General features: G+C 30.6%; 1 protein-coding gene across 1 annotated transcript; it reads right to left on the bottom strand.

Annotated features, from left to right (window-relative positions):
* Nucleotides 1-6389: 6389 nt before the first annotated feature.
* On the bottom strand, nt 6390-8314 carry LOC108337906 (uncharacterized). The gene is given in 3 exon segments (XM_052880799.1): nt 6390-6775; nt 7900-7903; nt 8149-8314. Coding segments are annotated over 3 exon segments (417 nt in total). The 5' UTR covers nt 8277-8314; the 3' UTR covers nt 6390-6490.
* Nucleotides 8315-21046: the final 12732 nt, after the last annotated feature.

A 21046-nucleotide genomic window follows, 5' to 3' on the forward strand; every position in this document is an offset into this window, starting at 1 on the left:
TCCTTCCCAATTTACGTAAATAGTAAATTCCCTTCAAACGAACACACCCTCAAAGTGTAAAAAGAAATCATGGGAGTGGAGGAAGAATTGCCATATAAAGGCAAATGATGCTTTTTTAAATCTAAATTCGTATATTCCTTTACAAATTTAACAATTATTGTTTGAAAAGAGACATGGCATGCTTGCTAGTCACCATCTTCGTTTCTCTCATTTTTTCTTGTACTTTTTAATAGTCAAATCTTGTCAATCTAGTCATGCATCAATCAACACCACTTTGAAATTGTGTCAGAGAAAGAATTTAAACAAAAACAAGTTTCCTTCAAGGCATGACAACACGTTAATTATCATCCTTTAACACTTAACTATGATATATATTCCAAAACTTAAAACAAATTTCAAAAAATGGTGATGCAATCATAAAACTTAACATGTCTAGTTTCGAAAAAATTTTGGTGATGACATTTTGATGATTTTAATATTTGAATTTCAATCATATGGTCATATATAAGTGTGTCGACTGTGTAGTGGAAATAATATAAAATTAAATATATTTATATTTCTTAAATTTAGACGTAAAATTAAAATTTCTTCTCTCTCTAAATTTCATATATTTTGTTCTCAAAATTTTTAAAAGTAAACGATATATTCCTCTCAACTTAATATTATTAAATTATTTATAAGTGTGTCGATTGTATAGATACGAGAATAAATATATTTATATTTTTTAAATATCAAAAATTTAAAATTAAATCGATATAGTCATCTCACACGTTAACTTGAAACGTCTTTTAACATGTAATTTCTTTTACACAATTAAATTAAAATAACTATTTATTAATTTTTAAGATTTAAACTATATTAAAATTTAAACTATAAAAAAATTTAATATTATGTTAAAATTTAAAAATTAAAATAATACTTAATTCAACAATTTACAAAACACAAGTGAAAGTTATATCAATTTATCAGAGAAATCTGAATTGTTTTGTGACGTGGTGATTCTTTTTGGGCCAAAAATCACTTGAATGTTTTCTCAGTTTTGCATTTTCAAAATAATGTGTGAACTTAGGCCTGTTAACGTAACAGTATGCAGAGAAGAAACTTGTAAACAGCAGAGATAGCACACACAGAGAGAGAGGGGAATATTCACTATATTGAAAGAATCAAAAACAGTGAAGTATATAGAGTGTGCATGGCACCCAGTAACTGTCTGACACAAGTCAGTTATACAGTTATGTTTACAACAACATACCCCCCTAAACATAACTAGTTAAACGAAATTACACCTAACAAAACCCTCAGCTGCTCAAACCTGGACTGTCTGAGAGCTTTAGTAAAAATATCAGCCTTTTGTATTTCAGTTGGGCAGTGCAGTAACTCAACTCTGCCTTGACTCACTAAATCCCTTAGGAAATGAAACTTAGTATCGATATGTTTGCTTCTCCCATGAAACACAGGATTCTTTGATAGACTTATTGCAGATTTATTGTCAACCATCAACTGTACGGGTCTTCTACACTTCAGCTTCAAGTCTTCAAGGAGTGCTTCTAACCAAATACACTGGCATGCTGTCTCTGCAGATGAAATATATTCTGCTTCACAGGTAGAAAGTGCCACTACACTTTGCCTTTTAGAACACCAAGAAATAGGTGCTCCACCATATTGAATGAAGTAACCAAACGTACTTCTTCTATCCACTGTGTCTCCACTCCAATCTGAATCACACCATACCTCCAATGTGCCTTCTGTGCTGCTGGATGCTTTGGGAAACAGAAGACCAAGATTTGTTGTTCCCTTTAAGTATCTCAGAACGTGTTTAGCTGCTGTCAAGTGTGATGTCCTAGGCTCATGCATGAATCTACTTAGTAAGCCAACACCATAACTGATGTCAGGCCTGCTATTGCAGATGTATCTCAAGGAACCCACGATTTGTTTATAAAGAGAAGCATCTACACATTCCTCTTCAGGTTGTTCTCCAAGCTTTAAATTTGCAATGACTGGGGTTGGAACACAGTTACAGTTAGTCATGCTGAAACGTTTCAGAACTTCATTGATGTACCTTGTTTGATGCAGAATAACTCCATTTGCTGTTTCCATGAATTCCAGTCCGAGGAAATAACTCAGATTGCCTAGATCAGACATTTCATATTCTTCCTTCATTTTCTTCTTGAACATATCTATTTCTTTTTCAGAATCTCCAGTTACGAGGAGATCATCCACGTACAAACACACCAGTAGTTTGCTCTGTAATCCAGCACTTCTCACATACACACCAAATTCAACAGAGCTCTTTTTAAATCCCAGCTTGATCAATAATGCATTGATGTGATTGTTCCAGGCTCGTGGTGCCTGCTTGAGTCCGTACAAAGCCTTATTCAATTTATACACCTTTTGTTCCTCACCTTGTTTCTCAAAACCAGGTGGCTGCATCACGTAGACTTCCTCTTCCAAAGGACCATTGAGAAAGGCAGATTTCACATCTAACTGCTGAATTTTCCAGTTATTCCAGCTGGCAACTGCTATCACGAGTCTTACTGTCTCAAGTCTTGCAACTGGGGAATAGACATCTATATAATCTATTCCTTGTTGCTGTAAAAAACCCTTCGCTACAAGTCTGGCCTTTAGCTTTGCTATCTCACCACTTGGTTTGTACTTTGTCTTGAAAATCCATTTTACCCCAATTGCCCGTTTATGCTGAGGTAGTTCAACCATATCCCAGGTTCTGTTTCTTTCAATGGATCTCAATTCTTCAATCATAGCTTCCTTCCAATCCTTCATGTTAATGGCTTGCTTCCAAGTAATAGGCTCTGCATCTGCCAAAAACGCAAGATGAGTCAAGTCTCCAGAGTCCAAAACATCACTATCTGCAAACACTTCATGTCCTGACAGCCTCGTTGAGGGAAATCTAACTCTCTGTGACCGTCTGTTATTGCTTTCAATGCCTCCAGTAACCTGTTCTTCTTCAATATGATTGTCTTCTAAAATGGCTTGAACATAGTCTGGCTCGGTTTTTGTCATATTGAAATCAAAGATGTTTTCTTCGTCCACTATAACATCTCTACTCACAATTATCTGATTCTTTCTTGGATCATACATTCTATAGGCACCAGTTGAGTGATACCCGACAAGAATAAGTAACTCACTTCTATTATCTAACTTCTTCCTTCTTTCATCTGGTATATGTTTGTAACATATAGATCCGAAAACACGCAGATTCTTAACTGTAGGTTTAACTCCAGACCAAGCTTCTTCTGGGGTGCAGTCAGTCAATGATCTGGTTGGACTCCTATTCAGAAGATAAACTGCTGTAGAGACTGCTTCTCCCCACAAGCAGTGTGGCAGCTTCTTTGGTTTAATCATGCACCTGGTCATGTCAAGCAACATCCGATTTCTTCTCTCAGCAATACCATTGTGTTGGGGTGTGTACGGAGCTACCACTTCATGCACGATACCTTTGTTGGTGCAAAACTCATTCAATTCAAGTGAGTTGAATTCTCCTCCACCGTCTGTTCTGAAAATTTTAACCTGCAAACCAGATTCCCTTTCCGCCATAGCACAAAATTTTACAAAGCATTGGTATACAGCTTTCTTTTCTTTGATCAAGTACACCCACATCTTCCTAGTCCACTCATCTACGAAAAGCAAGAAGTATTTATTACCTCCTATTGTCTGCACATCAAATGGACCGCAAACATCCGAGTAGACAACAACAAGTGGTTGCTTTGCTCTTTTGTACATGGTTTGTTTAAACTTGTTTCTGGTCTGTTTCCCAACAACACATCCTTCACAAATTTTATCAGGAATCTGTATCTCAGGAACTCCTTTTACAAGATCTTTGTTCTTCAACAATTTCAGGCTTCTAAAATTCAGATGCCCGAACCGATAATGCCACAGCCAAGCTTCTTCCTTGGAATCAACAGCAGTCAAGCATTGAACAGAAAGGGTATTAAGATTTACCTTAAATGTTCTATTCTTGGCAAGTGGGGCTCTAAGGACAATTCGTTGTCTTTCGTCAAATACATTTATGTGTTTCTCGCACATAGTCATTGTATAACCTTTTTCAAGAAGTTGCCCCAGACTCAGCAGATTACTCTTCATGTTTGGCACATACAGTACATTATTCATGTAGGCAGGACGTCCATCTTTGCGTTTGATCATAATTCTTCCAGCTCCTTCAGCCATGATCACGCTATCGTCGGCAAAACGCACGCTGCTTTTAATACTCGGATTCAGATCCAATAGCAACTCTTTCTTCCCTGTCATATGATTGGAACAGCCTGTGTCTAAGTACCAACAGGATTCATCTTCTGCATGTTGTGTTTCGTCAGCTAACAACACGTGTTTAGCCTTACAACACCTGTCGCATGCAGAGACACTGTTCTTGCACTCGTTACACCTGTTCGTGTATTCTCTTTCGTTTTCTATGACTGTACTCATTAATAGCACTTGCTCTGAATCAGACTCCTCTGCATCTTGCACCAGATTAGCCTCCTCTTTTCCTTTTCCTTTCTTTACATCCTCATTATGCCAGCATTCAGATGAATAATGTCCATACTTATTGCACGTATAACATTGTATGTTTCTTTTATCAACGTTACTTCTTCCTCTCCCTCTGGAGTATTTTCTTCCTCTCTTGCTGCCGTTCTTGTTTTCATTACACTCATCTTCATCATTCTGATCAGACACACTGGAGTTTCTGCCTCCAGTTCGACCTCCCCGGGCACGACCTCTACCTCTTCCATTTCCACGTCCTCTGGTTTTATAATTGCTTCTAGCCTGTAGAGCTTGGTTCGTACCTTGATTTACTTCTTTCTCTGCATTTCTTCTTTCGATTAGTCTTTGTTCATGTGCCTCCAGTGAATTTTGTAACTCCTCCACCTTCATCGTTGCAGGATCTTTGCATTCTTCTATCGTTATAACGATATGGTCAAACTGGGGTGTCAAAGTTCTGAGAATTTTCTCGACTATTTTCTTGTCTTTCACAATTTTGTCGCAAGATCTCATCGCATTTACAATGACTTGAATCCTTCCGATGTAGTCTATTACTGTTTCTTGCTCGCCCATACTCAAAAGTTCGTATTGTCGCTGCAAGGATTGCAACCGAATCTTCTTCACTTTGCCTGAGTTTCCGTATCCCTCCTGCAAGATTTCCCATACTTCTTTTGCCGTAGCCGCTTTCGAAATTTTCTGAAAGATGGCAGCCGATACACATTGATGTAGGAGCATCCGGGCCTTGCAATCCAATCGCTTATTTTCTTTGTATCGCTTTGTTTCTTCGAGATCACCCTTCACTGGTTCTTTGAAACCTTTCTTGATAATCTCGTCAACCTCTTGATAGCCAAAAATGGCATCCATTTTGACACACCAGTCATCAAACCCTGTACCATCAAACACAGGAAAGTTACTGTGTATTACGCCAGTCATCTTCTTGATCGTCTTGAGTTGATCCACCAGGTTTTCAAACCTGTGCTCCTGATACCACTGTTAACGTAACAGTATGCAGAGAAGAAACTTGTAAACAGCAGAGATAGCACACACAGAGAGAGAGGGGAATATTCACTATATTGAAAGAATCAAAAACAGTGAAGTATATAGAGTGTGCATGGCACCCAGTAACTGTCTGACACAAGTCAGTTATACAGTTATGTTTACAACAACAAGGCCAAAGCTGAAAAGGATAAGATTAGAATAATTATATATTTTAATTAGTAAAATCTTTTAAATTTTGCTTTTTCTAAACTAAAGTTTGACCTATTTATAGAATCAAGCGTAATAACCACCATTGGAATAAATCTTGATGTTCCATGCTTATTTTTCAGCTCTTTTTTTAGGATTATATGAAAATTTGCATTCTAATTACTTTGTAGTTCAATTCATGTGACAATGAATTAAGCTTCTTTTTTTCATTTTTTAGATACCATTTTGTGTTTATTTTGGATGCTATCATAACCACCACCATGTTTTTTACTTTCTTTTCCCTGCTTGAAATATTACAATTTAGGAAAAAAGTGAGCAGTGAGAGAATTCCTATAAATAAAGCTTCATTTAGAATTTGAATATGTGATGAATACTTTGAAAAAGAATCACAAAAGTTCAATTCACATGTAAGAGATTAAAATATCTTTTCGTTGAAAATCTTAAAACAAGTCTTTATCTTTATATAATATTTAATTTTGTTTATCTTCAAACAAACAATGAAAGACTTAAACTTATATTAGAATGTTGTCATAATTTTTGCGTGTTGAATTTCTCAAGAATATTGTGCTCATCAAATATGATGTTTTGATATATGAGATTCAATCAATAAACCAAAATCACAATGTAAAAGGAAATAGTGCAAGAATATATGCTTAAAGATCTGAAATGCTTGGACAATAATATATGTACAATACAAGGGAGATATGGAACTTAAGATTTCCATTTGAAAATTTACACTCATTTTGTTTTGGAAGCACTTATTTATCCTTTCTTGTACAGATGACTTAATAATTCAGAAAGAATATGATCTAGTGAAGATCTTCTTCCATGCTTTCAAACTGAGAGAGCGAACCTTGGTTAAAGCTAAAGAGGGTTTGAAATCTTTCGGAGGAAACTGTGATGGTGAAGATGAGGATGATTGTGATTTCTCTAATACAACATTGTCTTCTTGGTTCCAAAACCTTGCATATTTTCTCTTGCTTCTCACGGTTTCTAGCACGTCATTTTTGTTGCAAATTCCCCACACAGTCACCTTCTGTTCATAGTAATCCACGTTCACAGAGTATATGCCTGCAATCTCATCAATAATAAAAATCTTTTTCACTTATGTAAATCTTATTTATACAATAAATAAATTTAGGGTTAAATATGTTTTTAGTCTCTAGCGAATTTGTTTTTAGTACCTCTTTCAAAGTAAGGTACATTTTAATCCTCCTCCTTAAAAAAAAACCTTAACTTTTGGTCCTCCCAGGAGGATAAAAAATTAACGTTTTTTTTTAAATAGAGGGACTAAAATGTACCTTACTTTAAAAGAGAGACTAAAAACAATTTCGCTTGATAGTTTAAGGACTAAAAACATATTTAACCCATAAATTTAAGATGTAATGAGCAATTTCATATGAAAAGATAATACGGGATAAATTATTAAGCAAAATGATAGTGAACAACACAACATAATTTCTTTTTCAGTCGATAAACTCACATGGTATATACCAAATTGAAAGAGAATTACATGCAATTCATACAATAAAAGGAAGAAAACAAAGAAGACCATTTGAATGCTTGTTTTTGTCATTATTTAATAGCCAATTTGATAAAAATAAATAAAATCCTCTTAGAGTTTTCTTTGATTAATGGTAGATGTTATCTCCTACCACATACACATGATGTTTCTATCTCAATTAGAACTTTAATTTAGTAGAGACAACAAATTCTGCTCATAGCCCACAACCCATTCGACCCAAAACTTTGTAAAGCTTGAAAAACCTATCTACAATTGGTTATATTACTTCTCGCACCTCCACAATTACTAACTCCAGCTCCGTATCAGTAAGAAAAACCGTATGGAGAACTCTTTCCGAAACACATTTCATGTGTTCCAAAAATTCCTTACGGAATGTTCCAAAATATATCATATATGTTCCAAAAAGTTTATTTAGGATATTCTACATCTAAAAACCTATTCCAGAATGCATCTCATGGGTTCTTCAAATTTTATTTCGAAAATATCATTTTGAATTTTTTTTTCCAAAATCCAGTTTCAGAAATGTTATTCTGAAAATTTGAAAAAAAAATAAAAATCTGAAAATCACTGATTATTATGAAAATTTGGAGTGTGCAAAGAAATTGCGGGAGTGCATAAAGTAAAAGCCCTCAAATTTGACTGCATATAGCACAATTTGAAGATTCAGAGAGTTAAACATGACTGAAACAAACGATCAACCATCAAACATATATTGTTTTTTATAATAAAGAAGTAATTGGTAGAGTGTGGTAGGATAAATTCCATTAGACAAGGTCCTAAAACTCTGAAAAAAATACAAGATAAAAACAGATAATTATTTTAAGAATGGAGTGATTAATAAGTGTTGGTAAGAATGATGGATGCATATAAATGTTTGAAATAAAGCATATATAGCCTATAAGACTAAGAGAAAAAGGATGAATGACCTTTAAGATTGGAGAAGGTTTTTCTTTATTTTCTTCTCACATCCATAAGAATACAATGGAACCATCATTTCAACATACTGTGCCTCTACAATGTTGTTGTAAGCTGGGACAATTTGCATGTTGGCCATCTTCAATTCACACCATCCAAATTGTTATGTATAATGAATCAATGAGTGTTCAACCCTTATATATGGATCATGCATGAACTTTAACTAAACTCATAATCCATTTATCAGATTCTATTCAAAAGTATCACTTTTTCTTTCTCTTTTTCTTTCTTTTCGTTTTCCTTTACAATTGAGAGCTTGTTACTGTCAATCGGTGCATCATAATTAAGAGGGGTAATTATAAATTAGGGTTTGATTAAGGAAATTGAAATCATGGGGTGTGACATGGATGAGTGCAAAGTTGTGTCAGCAAGGGTGTGTTGGTTAAACAAAAGTAGATGCATTGCATTCAGCTTTCCTTGTTGGAAATTGGAAAATCTTGGAGTTTGGTTCGCACGTGGGATGTTTTCCTTACCAAAGAAGAGAGTAATAGAATTCCAATACTTCCAAATTATTCAATTTTATACTATTCTTTTCAATATTTGTTTAATCAAGGTAGAATGTACTTTCCTTTTTTAACTTCCAACTTTTCATGATTTTTTTCTTTTTAATAAAATCCATTGATTTTATTCATACCCTAAGTTTTATTTTAAAATTAAGGATATAAATTAATTATTTATGTACTTAATTTTTAATTATCTTACACATTAATTATATCTATCATTGTTTTACCGGTAAGTATTTTAGGACTGTATAGAAGTTAAACTCTAAGATTATCAAATTTATTAATAATAATAATTTTAATATCTCCACGGATAATTTTGAATTGATTGACATTAGCATTGTATCAAAATAATTTTTTTAATCATATAATAAATGAAAAAAATATTAAATGGTTTATATTTTGAATATTAAACTCGTCCATTTTAATTTATTATCGATTAAAACAATAAAAAAGAATTATTAAATGTAATTTACTCTTCGCACCATGACCCAGGAGTCTTTGTTGGTAATTAGAGACTCTAATCTTAATTTAAAGTATGTGATAATTGTTGGTACCTTCTCAGTTTAAATTATGCATAAAGGACACTTAAAGCACAGAACCATGTTAATTAATTCCATGCACATGCAATTGTCGCTTCATTTGTGATGAAGCACACATACACATAAACCAAAACTCTTTTGTTGCAAACATAATAAAGCATTGCTTAATTTTAAATCACAGTACCAGGGTTTGCCTAACTGCTTTTATTATTGAGTTAGATGGTTTACATAATTCAATTTTTTTATTGAATATGTATATTGTTCAATTAAAGTTAAAAATTCATTTTAATAATTTATATTATTTTTTATGTTGTCCTCTTGTATATAGATTCATTTATAATATTCTCGGTATATATATCTTAAATATAATTTGAGAATAATCACATATTTTTCAATCATGCATGTCCAAAGATACTATATATAATGACATTCTGATACACAAGTTAACAATATATAAATAATAGTAAAAGCATCAATAAATGAAGTTGATGTCATATCAGATTTGGTCTGATCTATTCTAAAATTTCCTGATCTCATATTAGTCTTAATAGTGATAACTATCTTCGTTATGTTAAACACTATATATCATTTGGCCATACACATAAATATGTCGAAATCATCTTATGAAACTCAGTATGTAATCGATTCCACATTGTACACTCACAATTTTATAAGATAAGTTAAATTCATCTTTTTAATACAATATCAAAGAAATTTAATAAGCATATCATATTGCCTACTTTTGAACTATTATCAAAACCATCCCACAAATATTCCTTAGTTTTTATATACATTCTTTTCTTTTTTCTCTCTCAAGTGCTAATTAAAATTTAAGGTGGTGTTTTTTCTTTCAGCTTTGAGGTAAATATGACTTCTTATAAACCATTTAAATTCTTTACTAAGAAACGAATCCAAATAAATGGTTAACACACCCATGAAGAAATAATAATAATGAATTGTTAAAAAATATTTAGAGTTAAATATATTTTTTTTTTAGTTTTGATGTAAAATTGAAATTTATTATTGTCCGAAATTTTGATATATTTTTGTTTTTAATGGATATACTCCTTTTATCTAAATTATGTTACATTTTTTATAAGTAAAATGTGTTTAATGATAATATTTAAGTTGTTTACACCCTTTGACACATCGTACCTTAGATATCAGCGGAAAAACATGACACATTTAACATAATTAAATTAAAAGAACTATATCAATTTATTTTTAAAATTTAAAAATTAAAATATATCGTTTTAAATAAAAATGAATTCATTTGCATAAAAGTTTAGAGACTATTTAACCCAAATATTTATTATATAGAATAAAATCAGTTTAATATTTTTAAATAATTATAAACATACAGTAATATGAACACATTGAATGTTTCATAAGAAACTTTATTTGATTCCTTTCCGTAATTGTTGATTTTATTGGACTCGTTTCCATAGGTGCTAATTTTATTTGACTCGTCTCATATTTGTTATCTTTGCTCTTTCTAATTTTGAGAGGATAAATATCTTTATAAAAAATTGAAATATCTTATGATATATATTATTTAAATAATTTCTTTTGAAACCAATTAAAATTTTATAGGTAACTAAATTATTTAAAATTAAAACAATCCAAGTTATATTTATAAAATAATAATTTAAGTTTCTTTTTATTATTAAATTTATGTTTCTTTTTATCTTTGTATTTTCATTTTAGATTAATTTTAGTTGTAAGGTTACTTTAATTAAGATAGAAATATTAATTAAAATTATTTTTATCAATCAATTGAAGGATATATTTTGGTGCACATGGATTGAAAAATAAGAAAAAAATGTAGTAATGTGCTAGAAATAATTTTAATAATAATATGTAACATTTTATTTAATTGTATAAAACTATAATATATATATATATATAAAAAAGTTAAAACAAGACATAAATTATATTATTATAGTTATCCAAAATAACCAAACTGGTATATAAGTTGTTTTATATTGACCATTCAAGCAATTGAAAATTGAAAATAGATATACATAGTTTTTTAAAAGGTTGAAACAAATATGGTTTCTGTTTTGGTTATGAAGTTGAGGTTATAAGTTTTTTGGATTCTACGTGTCTAATTGATTATTCATATCACTACTCTTCTAGCAATAAATGTGTAATAAATGTAATTAACATATCTCACTACCTCAAATTTGTATTTATAAATTTCAGAATGGGCTTCAGATTAACATCAGCCTAATCACAACCCAACTGGTAACGATCATGTTTTGACTTAAGTTAATCATCATCAATCTTAATTATTGTTTTAAAGGTAATCGTTCAATCCATGTATAATCGGTCTCTAGGTGGTTTATTGCATGTTCCTAACTGTGTGGACTGTCCCATCTTACGCTAACCGGACGACCATACAATATAGTTTCCATGGTCCTATATCTATCCAGTTGCATCACCTTCTTGCTAAGGTAACTTAACTCATGTATCCTTGTATGCTCAATGACTAATAATCATCACAAAAGAATATACACTTACAACACATACCACGAACATATGTGACAGTAAACTAAATTGCAAAAGAAATATCATACATTAATGAATCAAGTTGTATAACAATAGAATAAACTTAAATCATTCATATTATTATTATAGTTCAAGATAAACTAACCATCAAGCATTCAAAAAACATACATTTCACAAACAAGGTAAAATTATACTTAATTATCTAGATACATGCATTGATACCAGATTTACTATAGACATGCACTTGTGGTTGCCTCTGCTACTTTATAGAGTCATTGCCAATGGGTATCACCCTACCACTCACAAGGTTAGTCCCATTTACGTCTTAGGCCATTATCCTTCATTTAGACTAGGATCTCCTGCTATTTTCACCACACATATATATGGGTGTGAATGCTTATTAAAGTGTCATGATATCTCCTTGCTTGAATCCAAAATAAATGCATAAACTAAAGAAACATACATCAAAAGGATTTCCTCCATGGAATCCCTTACATTCTCATTAATTCATACCTCATCATCATATATACTTTAGACTTTATACCACACATTCTCAAGTATATTGCACAAACTTAACACCACATATACAAATTGAGTTGGAATTTTAAAAATAAAACTACAACTCAAATAAAACTCAGAAAATTATGTTTTTGGATTCAAATTAAAGATAATTGAATACAATGCAAAAAGAATCAACCAAATTAGGTAACCATGGAAAAAGTTATACACTAAATAAATAACAAAGGTCAAAGTTGTCAACAACCTAACTATTGGAATCTTATGTGAAAAAATGCTCTAACTACAGACCTCCGATCAAAGACATGACAGGTCAAAGTGAAGAACAATATGTCTAGGATCAATTGTAAAAATTTCAACTCGATTCAATGGTTGACGAAGCAAAAATCCCAATTTTCTCAAGATGATTCAAAATAGGAAAATCCTACTTGCCCAACAAGAGGATGGCTCGCCCAACAAGTAAACCTCTTTAGAATCTTGCCAAATTTGATTTTTGGCGCTCGCCAATGAAACAGGCTTGCCCAACGAGAGTCTTCATATCACACTAACTCAATATTTGCGTTTTCCAAACAAATCCAACCACCCAAACACCCAAATTTCACATTTCATACCTTACACAAGTCATAATTGCATCAATTTCACGTAGAAACAACTTATAGTAGTTAACCAAGTCTATTTACAGGATAAATCTTAGAAAACCTCCAAATTTTCAACACCATTCAAAGTTATGACAATTAGGTTTCAAGCATCTCAACTTAAAATAAAAAACCAATGATGATACATTTTGGATTCACAAACACAACTCATCAATTTACAGGAAAAATAGGTAACATAAAATTGAACCAAACTTAGCTCCCCCACCTTAATTGATGTCCTTTAAGTCCCTCAACATAGGTCCAAAACTCATTCTCACAAAAACTCGATCTATACACACAAGAAGGTCAAATAAATGATTTGAGCACAATGATGAATTAACCAACATGCTGAGAGTCCATTGGGATGAAAATGGACCACATGCAATCCAGATATACACTAAAAACACTAAAAACAGAAAAAACAGAAAAAAAAATCACATATTGGACTCATATAGAAACATGATATAACAAAACTTACTCTAATCACGAGTTTGACCAAATGGAATGGAAGAGTTATCCGTAGAAATTCCAACAACAATATCTGCTCGGAGAAAAGATGAGATTTGAGTGAGATATTGAAGAAAGAATATGATAATAGTAGAAGAGGTTTCCGAGAGATGAAAGAAACTTTATGCATTGACTTACTATAATGTTATAAGGAGAGTATTTTAGGAATATCACGTAATCATAGTAATGATCGACATTAATTAAAACTAATTTTGATTGAAGTTAATAAAAAAAAGAAAATGTTTACTAAAAAAACTTTGACAAATTTTAGCAAAAAAACATATCAATAATTAAAAGTGTATTAATATTTTTAGTTGCATTTATTTATATTTAAATAATTATTTTAGATATAATGATAATGAAAATATTTTATTCATAAAAACAATAAAAGTTTGATAAATTTAAATGACTTTATTAAAATATCTTGAAAAAATAATTAAAAATGAAATCATTAAATTAAATTTAATGTATTTCTAAAGAAAATGATTTGTTTTATCTAAATGTAAGAGAAAAAGATAGATTTCATCTGGAAATTTCTCTCTACCTTGTTATGATCCCACCTAACTGAACTGAACTCAACAAAATTTTATTGTGCATCTTCTAAAAATTCTCCTTCTCCCCACCTTTAGATAATTTTTCTATGGTCAAATGTCATTACACATTTTTCATAACCAGAATCGCCCTCATTTATATTCATAATCTCCTTCAAGTTAATTAAATTGCTCTCTATTATAGTTGTACTGTTTTTATGAATAATTCGAGAAATATTAATAATATATGATGGAATATATATATATATATATATATATATTTCTTTAAACACATTTTTTATTATTTTAAATATATTGAAAATTATAATTTATTGATTTTTATCTCTAATTTTTTTATTTAATACTAACACTCTCTCTTTTCTCTCTCTCACACATGCATACACAATATATATATATATATATATATTAAAAGTTTTGAATATTGATAAAAAAAAAGTGTTAAATGTGCGACACAAGATGCATTATTTTGTGTACACACAGATTCTATTGTTAGCACCCTCGAATAATTGTTAACTCAAGATCTGTCAAACACTAATTAATAAAAATAACTCATTACAATACCAATTTTATATTAATCTCATAACTTTACATAAACAAACAAAGTAAGAATCAGGAAGATAATAATCCCATTATTCGCTTAATAGAAAAATTAAATAGCAAAAACTCAATTAAAAAAACATTTTTTTTGAAAATTTAATAGACAACAAATTAATTAAAAAAATTAAAAATGATCATATTTATTAAGAATTTAAACTTTATTAGAGCTAATAATTATTAAAAGATGAGACCAGTTTACATCATAATTATTTATAAGATGAGGATTAATTAATTTTATTTCTAATTAATATAAAATCTCTAAATAAAGACAATAATGAAAATATTATAATATTTACATAAAGTGTATTATTAAAAATATGTATGACTTGATTGAAAGACAGAAATACTATAGTCGTCATACTTTTAGTGGAACATATTTAATAATATGAAACATAATAATTATATTCCTTTGAGAGCACATGGAGAATTTCTGTCTCGTTAGGTATCAGTAGTTGGAGAAGTTATTAGCTAGATACAATGCATCACATCATTTCCAAATTATTGTTTCACATGTCTAATTTTTAGTATATATATTTTTCCTCATGCAATAAAATAAAACATAAATTTTGAACAATTTATACATTTGTTTGATAATTAAGGAAGGACAATGTAGAACAAATGGAAAAAATTGTCGTTAATTATATATTTTTATTTAAAATATTTTGTTATTAATAAGAAACATTGGTGTCTTGAAGATATTATGGTTTTGATGATGTTACAAGATGAAGAACTTGAAGACTTATGTTGTACTTCTTTGTATAGGAATTACTTTGTTGATGTAAGAACACTTAGAAGTTTTCCTGATTAGAGAGTTTTTGCGCAGATAATCGATTATTGGGTGTGATAATCGATTATTACGAGCCTGTTTGTAAAAGAGTTACTCATGCAAATAATCGATTATTACTCATGATAATCGATTATTCCAGTCTGAGTTAGTATTGTCCAAGTCGCACCAATAATCGATTGTTTTTCAGGATAATCGATTATCACTTTTTGAAAACCCAATAACGGACACAAATAATTGATTATCACTTATGATAATCGATTAACACTGGCAGTTTGGAGATGTCTTTTCAGTCGAAGGAAGGTTCTTCCATTCGTTTGTCGAACGAAAGGTGTTCTCGTTTCTTAATCTTTACTTTATATTGTGTAATCTGTACAAACATTATTTTAGTGAAAAGGTTAATCACTATGATTGAACGTAGAATCTTTTGATTCGAATCAGGATAAAATTTTTGTGTTGATTTTCTTGAACTCTACACTCTTTAAACTCTTAGCACATCAACTGTTTGATAAAACGTTTAAGAGAAAATTAAAGGAACCATTTTTAAAATTGACCGAACAAGCTCTTTGCTTTTAACAATCTGTATAGAACTCTGAGTTTTAATATTTCCGCTGCGCAAAATCGGTACCATTTGTTCAACATATTTGTCTCATTTTATATTTTTTGCACGAAAACTAAACTTATTTATTTATTTTAGTAAAAAAATTCTAAAAATATTTTACTTTATCTCCTTTTCCTTTTCTATCTTAAATGTTAAAAAAAAACAAAGTAAACTGCAGCAACGATAATCCTAATATGAAACTTTTTATGGCTTTAGTTGTACAATGGTTTTTATGCACACATTATTTTTAAGTAATTTTTGTGAAATTTAAATATGACTTTGAAGATGTACATTTTGTGATGGTTAATATAATCTGTTTTTTATTTTTCTATAATAACACATTTTAATACTTTGTTATTACTTTAAATTAAGTAAATTTTACTCTCTATTCAGTTGGTCATATATTATTTCAAGGATTTGAATAAAATTTAGCTAATAGTATATAGTATATTTGGTAAAGAAGGAAAAACATGAAATGTATATGGGAAACGAATTAAAAAAAAGAAGGTATTCTACAAAACTTGTTAAGATGTAATCTACAAGTTTAAGTCGAACAATATATGTTTATGAGAATGCAATTCGAACAGAAATCTACTCCTAAATTATATAATTTATGAGTGAATAAAAAGTATAAGTTGAAGTTAGACTTTATAATAATTACTAGTATATTTATTGATAATAATTAATTTATAAATATAAGAATTAAATTACTACTATAATGGATATAATTAATATGAGTAAATATATAAGTTAAAATTTGTATAGAGTGTAGTTAAGTAGATGTACTATTAGTTTTATGTGGTATTCTTAGAAGGATAAAATAGTTTTAATAAGTTTTAAAATGATTACTGTAACTTGATGTGATGTTAAAGTTAAGGAATAGTTTAATACAATGCTAGTTGTAATATAATTTGATGTGAATGTCAAGTTTATAATTGAGTTTGATATTTATTTATATTGTGTTTGTTGAAGTATGTATATTGTTCACTAAAATGAATTCGTTTATATTTGTTTAGGTTGATTTACAAATAAGTGAGGAAAGAAAGAAGAGGACGGTGTCCCATTGAACGAGTATGAACAAAAATTTCAATTTTTGCAATTTTTTGATATAATTTTTTAATTGGAGAATTGAAATAACAGGTAATGTTTGTATTACAACAACAAAAACTGCTGTGATATTTTATTCAATTAGTTTAAATAAAAATTGATACAAATTGTTTATAAAAAAATAAAGACATTATATGAGTAATTAAAGGTTAAAAATAAGAACTATTAACAAAATACTAAAAATTACATATTTGTAATGGAATTTTTACCAAGTAAAAAATGAATTTGCTAACGTCTTTATTAGACAATTTGTAACTAATAATGGGAAGGAACGCAGTGAATTTCAAGATCTTTTCTAAACATCATGTCTCTAGTGAAATAAACATCAATTTCAATTTGCTTTGAGTAAGCATGATGAATAGGATTGGAAGCAAGAGTGGTTGCACTCAAGTTGTCATATAATCGATCTTAAAGGTAAAGGAAAAGAAAGTTCTTTGAGAAGAGAGGTGATCCAACACATTTTTGTTACAAGATTAACTAAAGATCTATATTCAGATTCAGTACTTGACCTGGCTACAACATGTTGCTTCTTAGAAGGCTAAGAAATTAGAGTATCTCCAAAGTATACACAGTAACCTACAACTGAATGATGATTATCTGGGTAACTTGCCCATTCTACATGAACCCACTCAAGCATAATCTAAGTGGTGAAGATCTCCCATGTCTTTGAAAGCAAATATCTTATTTAATTGATGAATAAAAGTTTGCATGAGAGCTTTATCATTTCCTATAACTAAAATATCATCAACATAAACAACAATAAATAAGATTTTGCCATGTGATTTGAACAAGAAGAGGGATGAATGACATTTAGAATGACTGAAACTCTAAGCAATTAATGTGTTCTTCAACCTATCAAACCAAGCAAGAGAGCCTTGTTTAAGTGCATAGCCTTGTCGAGTTTGCATACAAAGTTGGTCTTTTAGGATCAATGAATTCCTCAAGTTGCATCATATATACATCTTTAGCTAGAAACCCATTAAGAAAGACATTATTTATATCTAGAAACCCCTTTGCAACCAACCTTCCTTTGTGGAGTTTGATGCTTCCATTTGGACTATATTTAAGCTTAAATACCCACTTGTTGCCAATTAATGAATGCTTTAAGGATGGTGACATAAGATGCCATGTTTTGTTTTGAATAAGAGCTTGGTACTAAGTTTGCATGGCCCTCCTCTAGTTATCATTACTTAAAGCTGCTACAACATTATGTGTGCCAAGACAGTCAACAACCTCTACAATATCAGTTGTAACACCTATTTTAGGATGTCACTTGTAAATTATAAAGAAAAAATCATTTTCTGATACCATCGTTAAAAACGAACTTAAATCAACTAAGAATTTTTTTTTTATTCTAATTCAAACTTAAAACATTGTTAAAAAAGATTACAATTTAAATCCATATTGTTCCAAATACACAAAAAAAACCAAAATGATTCCCAACGCTTCTCCTCACTTTAGGTAGCTCGAACATCATCTATAACAACATTTTCCCTGCATAATAATACAAGTTATACAATCATTGCAAAAACACAAGCAAGGGCGAACTAACAAAATTCCACATAATAATACACAATAATCACACTCACCCAAACTGCTCAAACCAACAATTTCATCCATGAATCAAACCATATTCATGAAAAACACCAAGACATATTATTTCCATGTAATACCAAACATTATGTCTTTCCTTCCCCATAAACTATTGTCCTTTTAAGGGCTCACCCAAGCCTCAGAGTCATCCTGCTTACTTCCATAAGCCTTACAAGTAACACTCTACTTAAGCCCAAAGCCTTACAACCATAATCATTTTGTTTGTTTCCATAAGCCTTACGAGTATACTTTGCTTAAGCCCAAAGCCTTACAGTCAAGACTCATTTTCCCTACTTCCATAACCCTAACGATGCTTAAGCCTAAAGCCTTAAGGGCGAAACAAACCTTCTTTTTCCCCAACTTACCAAAGCCTTAGGCGAAAAAGAACCAAATCCGACTTTACAGTTACGACAACAAAAGACATAACACCCAACTTCGTCTTCTAGTATCAACTGAACCGACGAGTCAAAACACATAAAACAACTTATCCCACAAAAGCAACTCAGCCATGCTTAAACATAACTCGAAAATCAATGCACACAGCTCGAAGAAGAAACAATACAACTTGGCCAAAACTGCACATAACTTGACAAACATCACAAACAGCTCGGCCAAGGTAAAAAGCCTTATAGTCGACCATTAAAACATCAAAATCAAGTTCCAAAACCTCTTAACCAAGGTCCATAAACTACTAAGTCCAACAGCTCGACAACCACTAACCAGGCTCGACAACCGCTAACCCAACTCTACAACCACTAGTCCAACTCGACAACACACTCAACAACGTGGCTTAAGCACTTAACAACACAAATTATCCTGAAACAACTCAGATTGATACTTAAAAACCTTAGTTTTAATGTACAAAACCATAGTTCATACAAATGATACTTTGAATTCAACTTAAAGAAACAATATAGCTTTAAACCAGTTAAACAATACAGTTCATGTTTTATACATCACAATTTTAAACTTTAATAACACAAATCCTTTGAAAAACACAGATTAAACATGTAACGACACGAAAACAACTAAATCACTTAATTTTTCCACTCACAACCTTATACAGAACACATTAATGATAAAAAAAACCCTCAGATTTAGTCCTAAACAACACCACAAACTCAATCTAAACATTATTTTCAACTTCCAATAACTTGGTTCCAATCACCAACAGCTCGACGCAACCATAACATGTTCAGTTCATAAGTTCTACAACACAGATCAAAGCAACCAACATTGAAAACAACATGGACTAACTTAAACAACACGATTTCAAGCCTACACTACACAAATTCAGTTCTAACATCAAGATTTAAGCCTAACAACTTGACTTCCTCTCGAAACATAAAACAACATAGTTTTGATTCAAACAACACGTCCAAAGCCTTAGTAGCTCGATCCTCTTAAAAAAATGGTTTAATTAACAATTACACACTCTTTCACTATGCATATCACCATACATCAACCCACAAATTAATGATTTATATATATATATATATATATATATATATATATATATATATATATATATATATATATACACACACACACACACGTATGTATGAATCAAAACTTATGCATAAAAACACTATGTATATTTTTATACCTAAATAAATTGCAACAAACATACAAACCTTCAAAACCATAACATTTACCCAAAACCATTCAACTATACATAATAAACATCCGAAATGCACAACCTAAAGAATTAATCACATACCTCAAAAATTCTTCTCTTGCAACCAGACTATAAACCATAAATATAGAGTTTTACGCCACACTAACAAGATGTACTCATATTCATAAGAAAACATCACCAACAACAGCAAAGATATACACCCATAGCCACATCATCAACGTTTCAACATCATACATAGTAAAAATAAAGGAATAACTCCCCTTATCTTATCTTTGCTGCCCGAGCCAAACAAACGATCACATTTATCTTGTTATATACATGTACCACAAACAATACAAACATAGTCACACACCACCCCCAAGTTCCAAACAACCCACCAAAGCAAACAAACTATCACATTTACCTTGTTATACACATGTACCACAAACAATACAAACATAGTCACACATCATACGTCAATTAATATAAATAATAAAAATAATTAAAACACGTTCAATGTATACAACAAGAACCGAACACATGACCTTCAACTCATAACACGGAGCTCTAACCAATTGTGTTACACTTCACTTCTATATAACTTAAATTTCTTATTTAATTAATATTGTTCACACTCAAACCACCCTTCCATATATTTTATTTTTCCTAGGTCGTATACTAGTAAATGGCAACTTTAGTTCGAAGATTCCAATTTTCCCTCTAGTTATCATAGGATGAAAATTAATTTGAATTTCTCCACTTGTTGGTAACCTATTAGTGTCAATTT

The sequence above is a fragment of the Vigna angularis genome, chromosome 7, assembly GCF_016808095.1.
Source record: "Vigna angularis cultivar LongXiaoDou No.4 chromosome 7, ASM1680809v1, whole genome shotgun sequence".
Taxonomy (NCBI): domain Eukaryota; kingdom Viridiplantae; phylum Streptophyta; class Magnoliopsida; order Fabales; family Fabaceae; genus Vigna; species Vigna angularis.